The following is a 12,025-nucleotide window of genomic DNA, read 5'->3' as shown; positions in this document are numbered from 1 at the left end:
CCCCGCGGCGTCGGCCTGGCTGTGGCCGCGGCCCCGCTGCTCCTCGGCTCCGACATGGAAGATGGACCCTCCACGAACGCGAGCTGCTTCCGAAGGCTCACCGAGTGCTTCCTGAGCCCCAGTAAGTGCTGGCTCCGCAGCCGCTCGGGGCGCCGGTCCCAGCCGGCCGGGAGGGCGCCCTTCCCTTCGGAGCCGGGCGTCGGGAGGCGCGCAGGCCGGGGCGGGCGGCGGGGTCCGCTGCGAGCTCCCGGCCTCGGGCCGCGTGCGCGGCGGCCGCGTGGTGCAGCGCGCGGAGCGGGAACGGAGAGGGAGCCGGGGCAGTGGAGAAGGGAAGCCGGGGAGCGCGGGAGCGCGGAGCACGGAGCTGGGGCAGGAGCCCGGGCGGCCCTCCTTCGCGCCAAAGACGGGAAGCCGCGCCGGAGCCGGGCAGGCAGGGACCGGGACCGCGCCCCGCTCCGGTCCGGCCGCCGTTTCTGGCCGAGCTCGCCCTGCAGTGGGTGGCGCGGCTACAGCTCCGCTAGCTGGGCTCTGAGCGGGTCTCCGCCGGGAGGGCGCACACCACCTCCCTTGGGGCCAGCCACCAGCGCCCCTGGCCGGCAAGGAAGTGGGGCCGGAGCGCGCGCGGCCTGGAAAGGCGCAGACCCGCTCCCCCTGCCGCTCGCCTGGGCGCTGTCCGGTCCCAGCCGCCCTCCATGGACCACGTTTGGGACAGACATCAGATCAGTGGGAGCGAAGCAGGATGCGGACGTGCCCAGCGAGGACAAAGCCACCCTGCATGGCTGACTGATGGCACTCTGCGCGGCTGGTACCCAGTGGGGGGGGAATGACAATGAGTCCAGGGTTTAAGTGGCCATCGGACCTGATGGGCGCGCCCTTAGCCAGCCATGCCACCGTGCAGGGGTGACAGGGATGGTCACAGAGGGGACACCCAGGCCAAGGCCAGAGTGGGCAGAAGGGAGAGACCGAGATGCTTGTAGAAGGAGCCCACGGCAGCACTGCCAAGAGTGGTGGCCAGATGAGGGGGCCCACAGTGACCCGGTGGAGAACCACCCCCTGTGTGAAGCAGGCCACTATTGGCCACACTGGTGAACCACCCAGATCCTCTGCCCTCTGGGGTCCTAGGACCTCGCTTTCTGGCCCCACCAGCTCATTGTCCCTTTGCCCATTCTCGCCATGAGGGCTTTTGTGTTCCACGTGTCCCAGGTGCGTAGCCTGGAGTAGGTCCGCTCTGGTGTGACCCCTGGGTGCTCCTCGCTGGAAGCAAGCCCTTCAGACAGGGCCCAGGCCACCTTCCGGTCCCTGCAGCTGTGTCTCCTCATCAGGTACTTTTAGAGGGTACAGTTTCGAGCTGTGGGCAGAGGTGAAGGCAGGAGTAGCCGTGGCTGAGCCTCTTGGCCCTGGCCTCTGGGTGACAGAGGTCTTGCTCTGTTGGTTTCCAAGTAAGTCATCAGAGACCAGCGAGGGGCTCTCCACCAGCTTTGATGAGGGCTAGCTTGGCTGTGGTCCTCCTCCTGTCACACTTGTGAATTTCTTAATGAACAACAGACCCCTCCTGAAGCCTCAGTACTTTCCCCAGGTGACCTCAAGTGGGATTAGGATAAAAGAGCTCACTCTGGAGCAGGATTCAGGCCTGCTGGGGGGCAAAGGCCATGGGAGGGGGTGCAAGGTGTAGCCTGGGAGGCATCTCTGTGTCTTCAGCTGTTCTGTCTGTTTGTCAGGGGTCCAGGAGTGAGGTTTTCTGAGAGTGGGGTGAAGTGTAGCCCCAGAGGGCCTCAGGGTGAAGATGACCTGAGACGGAGCCACATCAGACTTCGCCTTTAGAGAAAGAGAACCTGGGAAGGGCAGGGGCCTGGAGGAGACCTTTGTGCAGGTAGAGAAGCTGATCTCCCCAGAAACCAGACCTGTCACCATCTATGCCAGGTCCCCAGCCCCTAGCCTGGAGTCTGAGTGGGAGCAGGTCTCCTGAATTCCCATGTGGAGTATCCAAAGGTAGGAGCGCGTCTGTGCCCCAAGTTTCTGTGGATCCACGGTTCCCCTTATAGGAAGGAGTGGGAACAACCTGTACAGCTTCTTGGCTTGAAAATCTTTCTGGTCTAGTCTCTTTTGAACTTTTCTATGTGGAACGAGAAAATCAGGATTAGAGTCCTGGCCCAGCCAGGCGTGGGTGGGTAAATGGTGCTCCATCGGCTGAGGTGAGGGCCTGAGCTTGGAGGTGAGGGTGGGCTGGGGTCAGGGGTCGATCTGGTGGTGTTCAGTCGGAGGGGCATTGTAGTGGAGATGCTAAAGAGACAGGTGGATGGTAGAGCCTGGAGGCAGGGCTGATGAAGACAGGAGGGGAGATCCTGTATGTTTGGAAGTTAGAGTCAGAAGGTCGGTGTCCCAGCGAGTGAACACAGCTGCTCCTCGTGACTGTTGAGTTTTCCGGGGAACGCAGATGGGATTGCTCAATAAACAGCAGTCGGAGAGACTGGCATGCTGGAAGGATGTAGAGGCTGGGAGGTCCTGCGGGGATGTGGAGGCTGTGAGGTGTTGGAGGGACTGAGTCTGTGAGGGACTGGAGGGATGGAGGCAGGAGGTCCTGCGGGGATGTGCAGGCTGTGAGGTATTGGAGGGATGGAGGCCGTGAGGGACTGGAGGGATGTAGAGGCTGGGAAGTCCTGGAAAGTTGGCCTCTGGACATGTTCTCTGTGGATGCGCTAGAGACGGCTCTCCGAGTCTGCAGCATTGAGGTGGAGCTGAAGCCAGAGGCGTTCCCGAGCCTTCGAGATGAAGATGCAGAGTGAGAAGAAGCCAGAAGAGATCTGAAGGAGAGGAAGCACTCAGGGACCCTGGGAGGGGTGCACAGGGAAGATGGAACAGACATGGGGTTCCCAGGAGGAGCTTCTGGAAGGAGGAGACCGGATGTCACAGAAGCCCAGTAAGTTCATGCATTTGGAATGCAGTGAGTGACCTCCGCCCACAGAGGCTATGGGTGCAGGAGAGGGATGGGGCTGTGAGGGACAGGGAGGACCACTGTTGAGGACAGCCTGGAGGACAGCCTGGAGGATGTGTACGTTGAGGTGAAGGAGTTGGAAGAAGTAAGCTGAAGAGATGAACAAGCTTAGGGAAGACAGCCAGGAGAGATGGTTGTGGACACACCAAGGCTGCACGCTGGAAGGGGCAGCTGTTTTCTTGAGGGGCGCAAGGAGGGCCAGGCGTGAATGCAGACGGGGGTTAGGTGGATGGGGATGGCTGAGAAGTGAGTGAACACCTCGTCCTCATCATCTGACTAACGGAGCTCTGTTCCCGACAGGCCAGTCCTGGGCCACCTTCGCCATCGATGGTGGGCTAAGGCCAGTGTGGTAGCCGCTGTGTCCGGCATGTCATTGGCTTCCCCTGGTTTCTTGGACCATGGTTCGTGCTGACCATGACCATGTTGTCCTCCCAGCATGATGTGGAAAGTCAGCGAGGGTCACTAGGCAGTCACGTTGCCTCAACAGTGGGCTTCACTTTCTTGGCCTTTTCCAATAATTGGCATTTCCTGGTGACCGGACCAAAGCCAGAAAGGGAGACTCATCATCCCTGGTTTTTGTGTTCCTAACCCAGAGGCAAGGAGGTTCAAGTCCATCAGCTGCTCTGAGGGAGAACGAGGAACAAGTGCCTTTTGTGGGGTTTACAGCCTCTGAAAAGCTACTGGGGTCGACTCTGGGTCAGTTACCACGCGAAGGCAAAACCATGCGAAGGCAAATGAGTATTTTCAGTTTTGATGCTTCTAAGGAATGTTGTTGGCCACTCCCTCCCTCCTTTCCTCCCTAATGAAAGTGGGGCTGGTGGTCAAGCAGGAGAAGAGGCAGGTGGGCTTGTCGGGCCCATGACAAGGTGACAGGAGTGAACTGTGGGTCCCAAAGGGAAGATGATCCCATTGGAGGCCAGCAGAGCCCGGAAGGTTGACTAGCCAGAGCCCTGCGGACAGCTGCTGACTTCTAGAGAGCCCTCTGCCTTTCTTTTCTTTTTTTTTTTTTTTAAGTAATTTTAATGATTAAGTTTCCAGAGACGTAGGGTTTCCATTCATTCATTGTTGCACTTTTCTCCCATTTGTTGCCTTTGACTAGGAACTGATTCACAGCTGACCCTCCTGTGGGTTTTCTCAGTCTGTAAATCACACAGAAAAAGATTGCTTGTCTCTCTCCCACTGAGCAGCTGGTGGTTTCCACCTTACTTCAGGATGCTTTGTCCGTTGTGGGGTGCAGGCACTGAGGGAGCACGTCCATTGAAGTAAACAGGTACCCTGAGTTGCAGAAAGGGGATGCTTTCAGGAGGACGTGTCTGGCAGGCTGGGATGCACAGGGTGTTGGGGACGGGGGTGTTTGCTGTGCACTGAGCGGTGGGGTTCAGGCAGACAGCTGACCTGGCAGGGTGGCAGCATGTGCTGAGGGCCACAGAGTAGAGATTTTTGGTGGGTGATTCCTCCTGGTCCAAGGGGCTATGGGCACGTAGCCTGAAGGGCCAGCCCCCTACTTTCTTCTCCTGGTGAAGGGTTCAGGGACTGAATGGGCTCAGATAAGGTGCTTGTTGCATGTCGTCTGTGACCCAGCTACTCACCCATTAGGGACAGCAGTTGTGTCAGGCCAGACATGCCAAAGAGGGTGCAGACAAGGTCAAGGGCAGTGAGGGTCTGTTTAAGGACAGCGCTCTCCCTGGTGTGTTCTCCTGGCCACAGGGTAGGCAGAGCTCCTGTTGTGTCGTGTTGAGGCTGCTCTCTGCCTCACGTCCGTGTCTCTTTCTCACGTTCTCTCCTCAGGTCAGGTGGAGGCAGCCCCTAGCTGCTTCTACAGAGCCACCACTCACTGCCGTAAAGCAGCTGTCACAGTGCAGGAGGGCCTATGAACAACTCCTGTGCGTAACAGTGTTGTTGATACTGTACTGTATTAAAGAAACACTGTGGCTTAGTGGTAAGAAGTTGTGCTGCCATCCCAAAGGTACACGGTTCGAATCCACCAACTGCTTTGTGTGATAAAGCAGGGCAGTCTCCTCTCATGTGATTTAAAGCCTCTGAAAACCTGCTGGAAGGTCAGCTGTGAGTCCGTTGTGACTTGACAGCACACAACACCACAGCGTCCTCTGGCAGGGGGCTGTAGTGGTCAGTCCACAGGCTTGTCCTGCTCACCGAGAGACCACATCTCTGGAGGTTTGAGCCCACCAGCAGGCGGGGAAAGGAAGCTGGGAAGCCGCCTTGCATGTGATTTACAGCCTCGGAAGTCAGTGGTGTGTGAGCGGTGCGTTGACTCCAGTGTGAGTGTGGCGATGGCCGGGGAGTCACCGTGTGTGATGTCGCTCTTCTAACCAAAGGCCAGCGCTTCGCCTCCACCAGCTGCTCCAGGGAGAAAGATTGGCACGTTGGCAGAGTCAGCCCATAACGATTTATAGCCTTGGAGCCCTGGTGAGTCGCTGAGCCAGGATTGACAGCGGTGCGCTTGGCCGTTGTCGGGTGGCTAAGAGCCTGTGAGACACTCTCCAGGGCCTCTGGTGGCCCAGTGGTAAAGCGCTGTGCAGCCAGGCTGCAGGCACGTGCTTCTAATCCATCGTCTGCTCTGTGGGAGGATGGGCTTCTGTGCACGTAACTGGCTCTGAGAGCTCAGAGGGTCAGCTGTGGGCTGGTTCTGACCTCACAGTTCACAACAACAGCGCGAGACATGAAGTGAGCACACATAACTGGAAAACGGTCCCCGGCGCTGTGCTCTGTGTGGGCGTGCCATGGGCCTTCAATTTGTAAAAGAATGGAATTTAGAAACCAAAGTCAGACTCAGTACACCGGCGTTCCTGCCACTCTGAACTTCCTGGTGACCCCTGGCAGCCTTGTTGCTGCCCAGCTGTGGCCTGTCCCTCCGTTCTGTGCCCACACGGCTGTCTACCTGCAGCCTCTCCCTGAGCCTGTCTGTCCTGGGGCTGGGCTCTGGCACTGATTGTCCCAGCACGTCACGGCACAGAGCCTGTCCTGGGCACAGGTGCTTCAAGCGTCTCAGGAGGACTGTGACACAGTGACTTTTCTCACGGGTGAGGAATCATGAAATTGATGCCAAGTTACTAAATTCTGCTGATGTGACTTATAACTTCGATGGGTTAATGAATTGCATCCCCATGTGACTCGGGCACGACTTGTAGCCGTGGTGGCTCTGTCTGTATACTGGCAGCGGTGGCCAGGGCTTGGGCCGCCAGGAAGCCGTCTCTGGGTCAGGGACCTGGGCTTCTAGTTGGAATGACCACAGAGACTTTTGCTGGGCTATTAGCGTCGTTTGCACCAGCAGAGAGAAAATGTTGCATCCAAAGTGCAGAAACGATCACCCTTGCTCGGACAGGATGAGTTGTTTATAAAAACTACAGGCATATTTGGACTTTTGGAGGTTGGCAGGGGTAAGAAGCAGTTCTGGGTGAAGACTGGTTCCCTTGGCTGAAAAACAAAAGCCAGGAAGTGAATTCAGGATTTCTGGCTGGAGGGTGGAGTTTAGCGATGGTGCTGGTGAGGAGGCCGTGAACGTGGGTCGTGTGGAATTCCGATCACACTCTGTGTGAAGCCGTTTTATTTTTCTCTTTTGGTTGTATTTTTATCACCTCAATCCAACTTGCTGTGGAGCTGGAAGGATCAGCTGGTCCTCCATTGGGCAGTCAGTGGCCTGAGTGGAGGCTGCCTGTTTTCTCCTGAGGAACAGCTGGTGGATTTGAACTGCCTACCTTTGGCTTGGCAGTACAAAATGTATATCTTAAAATGATATGCCAAAGATCTTGGTTACTATGTGTCTCTGAGTTTGTCAGTTCTCTCTTATAACTCTGGTTGACAGAAAACCTTGACTTTCCTCTTAGGAGCAGAAGCTGATGTTTAAACTCATTCTTTTTTAAAATTTTTAAAAAATTGTATTAATTTTAGTGAACATTTACAGAGATTTTGGATTTCCATTTATTCATTGTTGCACTTTGCTTCCTGCCCACCTCTCCTTCCAGTTCAGTTCCCTCTTCTCTAAACTCATTCTTTATCAATCAGTCCCCATGCCCTTTTTAGGATAATGACCTGTTCTCATTATTAAATACATCATTTTGTGTCTATTAGACAGATTAAAGGTTCGTTTCTCATGGTTACAAGTATCACCTAATGAAGAGATTGAGATTGTTCACAGCTTCCGTTTGCTTGGCTCCACAGTCAACACTCTTGGCACCTGCAGCCAGGAAATTAGAAGACGTATTGCCATGGAAAAGTCTGCTGTTAGGGACCTCTCCAAAGTACTGAAGGTGTCTCTTTGGAGACTAAGGTGCACCTGATGCAGGCCATGGTCTTTGCTATCACTTGTTAATGCATCAGAGAGTTGGACAATGACTAAGAAGGATAGAAGGAGAATTGATGCCTTTGAGCTGTGGTGCTGGAGAATAGTATTGGGGGTACCATGGACTGCTATGAAAACAAACAGATTCATCCTGGAAATGGTCAAACCGGGCTGCTCCTTGGAGGCAAGGATTCTGGGGCTCTGTCTGACATACTTTGGACATGTTGCAAGGAGGGACAGGTCCTTGGAGAGGGACATCATGCTTGGGAGGGTGGAGGGACAGCGCAGGAGGGGAAGACCCTCTATGAGGTGGACTGATTCCGTGACTGGGGTAATCGGGATGGGAGTGTCAGAGACAGTGCGATTGGCACAGGACAGAGCCGAGTTTAGGGCTGTTGTACATAGGGTCGCTATGAGTTGCAGGCGACTGGACGGCACATAACAACAGCAACAACAGCAACAGTGTTTCTTTCTCACAACTGAGGCTTAGTTTAAAAACCTGGATAGTTATAACAGTGTGGTTCTGGTGTGTGAATACACAGACAAATGGATACCACAGAAGACTCATAAAACAGACCCAGATACATAAAAGAACTTAGTATGTTTTAAAAGTGTCGTAGAATGAGAGGACAACAGATTATTCCATTTCTGGTCCGGGAAAACCAAGTGGTCACCTAGAAGAATTGACACCTGGCACTGTGGTGTTGGCAAAGCTTGTTTACCACCGTGAGACTGGTAGGTCTTGGAAGGAGTGTTCGAGACTGCTCCTCAGAGGGAGAGTGGGAAGACGCGTGTCCTTCAGGTATGTGGCCAGGAGAGGCCAGTCCTTGACCAAGCTTGTACTTGCTGAGTATTGACAGAAGCGATGGCCTCGGGGAGCTGGGCTGGCACAGAGGCCGCAGAACCGTAGGATCGTGGAGACACTGAGCGTGGGGTGTAGTCGGACAGAGGTTGGTCCTGCTGGGCATGATGTCCCGACACGTTGGAGCGGACTGGACAGGACTGTCAACCGCAGGCAGTCAGGGGGCGAAAAGTCAGGTCGTCGTCCCTCCTGGAAGTGAGGATGCATTTCACGTGGGTCAGATAGTGTTAAAGAAAGAAGCCAGTTGAAGAAAATCTGAAGCCATTCCTGTCTGGCGTTGGGGTGGGGAGAGACTTGAAGCATGACTCTGAATCCAGAAGTAGTAGAGAAAATGTTAATAAAACATCTAAAGAAAACCTTCTTTATGGCCCTGACACTAGGCCTGGTCTCCTGAGGGTCTCGGTGCTGTGCCCACCCCACCTTGTCTCTGCCGCCTTACTTTGTGTGTTTCAGAATTTGAGGTTCCCTTGCAGGCGCTGCCCGAGAAGGAAAAGACTTAAAGCTGGGATCAGAGCATAGAGCTGACCTTCTTAGAGTGTAAATAGTTCCTGGGAATGGTTAAGGGGCTGTGGAGGCCCGAGGTTAAGTCCTGGGGGGACTAAGTGGAGTGTTGACGGTTCAAACCCAGCTGGTCGGTTAGAGAAGGCTGGGGTCGTCTACTTGGTCAGATCAGCAGCCGAGGAGCTCTGAGGGGGGTCTGCATGGGCGGCAGTGAATTTGCTGTCTGTGGGCTTGGTTTTGGTGTGGTTTAGGAAAGGCTAAGGAAAAGAACCAAAGTCTAGTAGAAGTAGCGAGGGGATGTGAGTGGATGATGTGTAGGCGAGGAGAAGATAGTTGGCTCTTAACCTAGTAGCTAGCCAGCTCCCTCGGGGTGAGATAAAGGCGATGGCAAGGTGCCCTTCACAGCAGCAGGGTTTGCAAGAATATCAGCCATTTCACTGGACTCTGGAAAATTCTGGAGAAGGCAGCTAGTCACACGATCCTGGTGGAGTCTGTTGTCTGAGCATTTCTGGAGGACAGAGAGGGATTGGGGAAAGAGCGGGTAGATAGAGAACACTGCGTTAGAACCGATGAGGAGAAGAACTGTGTGAAAGAAATATGATTAAGTATTATATGTAATTGGAAGCAGGAGTGGTATCCACTTCCTAAACAACTTGCCTCCGAAACTCTATGAACTTTGATAACTGTCGATAGTTGTAGAGGGGCTTCAGGCCTTTTGTTCATAGGGTCGCTATGAGTTGTGCTCGACTTGAAGGCAGTCAACAACCACCACCACTATTATATGTGTGAGAATAATCTAGAACAATGGGTGCATTGCAGGGTGAGCTAAGGGAGGGGGAGAAAATGTACAACAATGAATACATTTTTTAAAAAATGAAAAGAAAAGTTGCATGTTCTCCATGAGTGAGTAAGTGCCACTCCTTCAGGCCCTTTACTGCTCAGATGAATTCACGCTCAGGCCAGATGCCACGTGAGTGAGAGAGGGAATACTTTGCAGCGCGCTTGAGGTGAAATGCTGCCAACAAGCTCAGCCTGTCCCAGGGCTTAGTTCAGGGATGTTCGCAGGGTTAGAGCTGTCATCCTGAAGACCTTCCGGTACCAGATGTGGAAAGGCAGGTTGACATCACCGGGAGTGATGAGAGCTTGTCATAGGGAGATCCTGAGAACACGCACTTGCCCTTGCGGGGCGGGGGACTGGAGGGAGTGAGGAGCAGAGGTTGTAGGAAAACTTCACGGTGTGTACCTTTTTCTAGACTTGTTTTGATTCTTAATCATGTTATCTGTTACCTATTAAAAAACAGAATTTTTGGAAAACTCCAATAGGCTGCAGAGCCTCTCAGGAAACCTGCAGCCGCTGTACCTGCTCCCCGGTGTGATTCCCCTGCAGATGCCTGTCTGTTACCCTCCTGTTGAGATCTGAGTTTTCTTCTTCACGCCCCTCAAGTTTGTTCCTCCAGTTCTGTCTTCTTCAGCCTCCCACTGGCTGCTCCTACACAAGATCTCAAAATGTCAAACCGTGAATATTAAGGGAGAAAATCGCACGCATCAGTTCCCCTCAGCGCTCTCTCATCACCTCCTTTTACATCACACACCATTGACAGGAGAGGAGGGGATGAGAGGTCCAGGATGTGGCTTTCCCGGCTGCAGGCTGTCTGTGAGCCATCCATCCCAGGGTGCACCAGCCCGCCTCAGCTGGGAGAAATCACTACATTTTGGCAGGAAACCCCCTGTCCTCCTTGCTGTTGTCTGTCGAGGGAGTGAGCGTGTGGTCCCAGTGACATTGTCACTCCTGACACCACTGTGTTAGGGCCTTGGTATCATTGACTGGGGCTGTGGTTTGGAGGGGACCCAGGGAACAGTCCACTCCCTGCACCGGGGTGTTGGCTCACCTGGGATGGACCTGCAGGGCTGGGAGTCCTCACACCCGCCTTCTGGAAGAGGAGGTGCTGCCCCTGGAGGTCTGCTCCTCCTCCCTGGTTTGGGGTGAATCAGCCTTCCCCTCTTCTGTGCTGTCTGGGTGGGTTTCTCAGAGAGCCTCACTTCTCAGCCCTTGGCTCCCGTCCCTCAATTCTGCTTATCTTCCTGTGTTTTGCTTATAACGTTGACATTTCTCTTTGTCTTATCACTTAATATTATTTCCTTCTAGTCCGTCGTGGGTTTTATTTTAGCTGCTGCTTCCTTCCTCCTTACTGGGTTTTGTGAAAAACTTTTCCTTTCCTTAAGTGCCAGCCTTCTGCTTTGGCGTCTCAGAGTGCTCCCTGGCTCCTGGGCACCCTGGTCTTAGGCTGTGTCTGTTCCTGGGGAACCCCAGCTGGGGACCCTATTGCAGAACTGTGGACTCACTGGGATCCCTGCCTGTTGGCGTGTGCTGGGCGTCAGGGGAACATCCCGGTTGTTGGTGTTGTCTGTCTTGGGGTGGGTAGAAGCTGGATCCTGGTCCTCCTTACCCTGCACTGGACACTGGATGTACCTGCTGCGGCTTCTTGGGCCTCTGGGAAGATCTGTGCATCGAAGGGCATTTGCTTTACCATCCAGTGTGACCACCTCTGTCCCATGCTGGCCTCTTCTGTGACTCTTCTCTTCCTCAGATGACCCCTCACTAGGGAACCTGCCATTTTTTCTGCATCATTTAAACATTTTGTTTGCATTTTGTACAAATATATTTTCTAATGCATCCTCACTAAATGGTTTCAGAATCTTTAGGGCTTTTTGTGTTTGAGTCACACTCTGGTAGGAATGCTACTTACTCTTATTTTCTCCACAAAATAAACACCTTTCCTGTAAGGTCTTACACACAGTGATCCCACAGGACAGCGAACCACCTCTCAGGGTGTCTGCACCTGTCCTCGTCACTGAAGCAGGCTGCCTCCTCTTTTCAGGCTTATGGGTGAGTTTGAACCATGAACCTTCAGTTAGTAGGTGAATGCTACATCCACTGTGCCATTGTCTCCAGGGCAGTGAGACACCTGACATTGTAGGAGCTGAACTTCTTTCAGATGCTTTATTGGGAAGAGAGCTGCTCCAGAGGGCATATTTGAGGTGTGTGCACATGAGTGAGGGTGTGCGAAGGCAGATGCGTGAGACGGCTGTGTAAATGTCTGTGCACACGTGAGTGTGAGCGAATGTTGGTGTGTGAGATGACTGTGATTGGACATGTGTGTGTACATGTGAGTGTGCGAATGTCGGTGTGTGTGATGACTGGATGTGTGTGAGTGTGTGTGAAGGCAGATGCGTGAGACGGCTGTGTACATGTGTGTGCACACGTGAGTGTGAGCGAATGTCGGTGTGTGCGATGACTGGACATGTGTGAGGGTGTGTGAAGGCAGATGTTTGTGCATGGGAGTGTGTGCATGCGTGAGTCGGTGTGTGC

At 53.9% G+C, this 12,025-nt stretch overlaps 1 protein-coding gene across 1 annotated transcript in view; it reads left to right on the top strand.

Annotated features, from left to right (window-relative positions):
- The first annotated feature begins 24 nt into the window (after window positions 1-24).
- Window positions 25-12,025, top strand: part of PDE10A (phosphodiesterase 10A) — a 323,659-nt gene continuing 311,658 nt past the window's right edge. The window contains exon 1 of the mRNA XM_006882827.1: window positions 25-121. Coding sequence (XP_006882889.1) covers window positions 55-121 — 67 coding nt within the window. The 5' untranslated portion in view covers window positions 25-54. The remainder of the gene's footprint in view (window positions 122-12,025) is intronic.

The sequence above is a fragment of the Elephantulus edwardii genome, unplaced genomic scaffold (assembly GCF_000299155.1).
Source record: "Elephantulus edwardii isolate Elephantulus edwardi_28Jun2011 unplaced genomic scaffold, EleEdw1.0 scaffold00024, whole genome shotgun sequence".
Taxonomy (NCBI): domain Eukaryota; kingdom Metazoa; phylum Chordata; class Mammalia; order Macroscelidea; family Macroscelididae; genus Elephantulus; species Elephantulus edwardii.
Note: the sequence above shows the minus strand (reverse complement) of the source record. Positions and strands in the feature narration are given on the sequence as shown.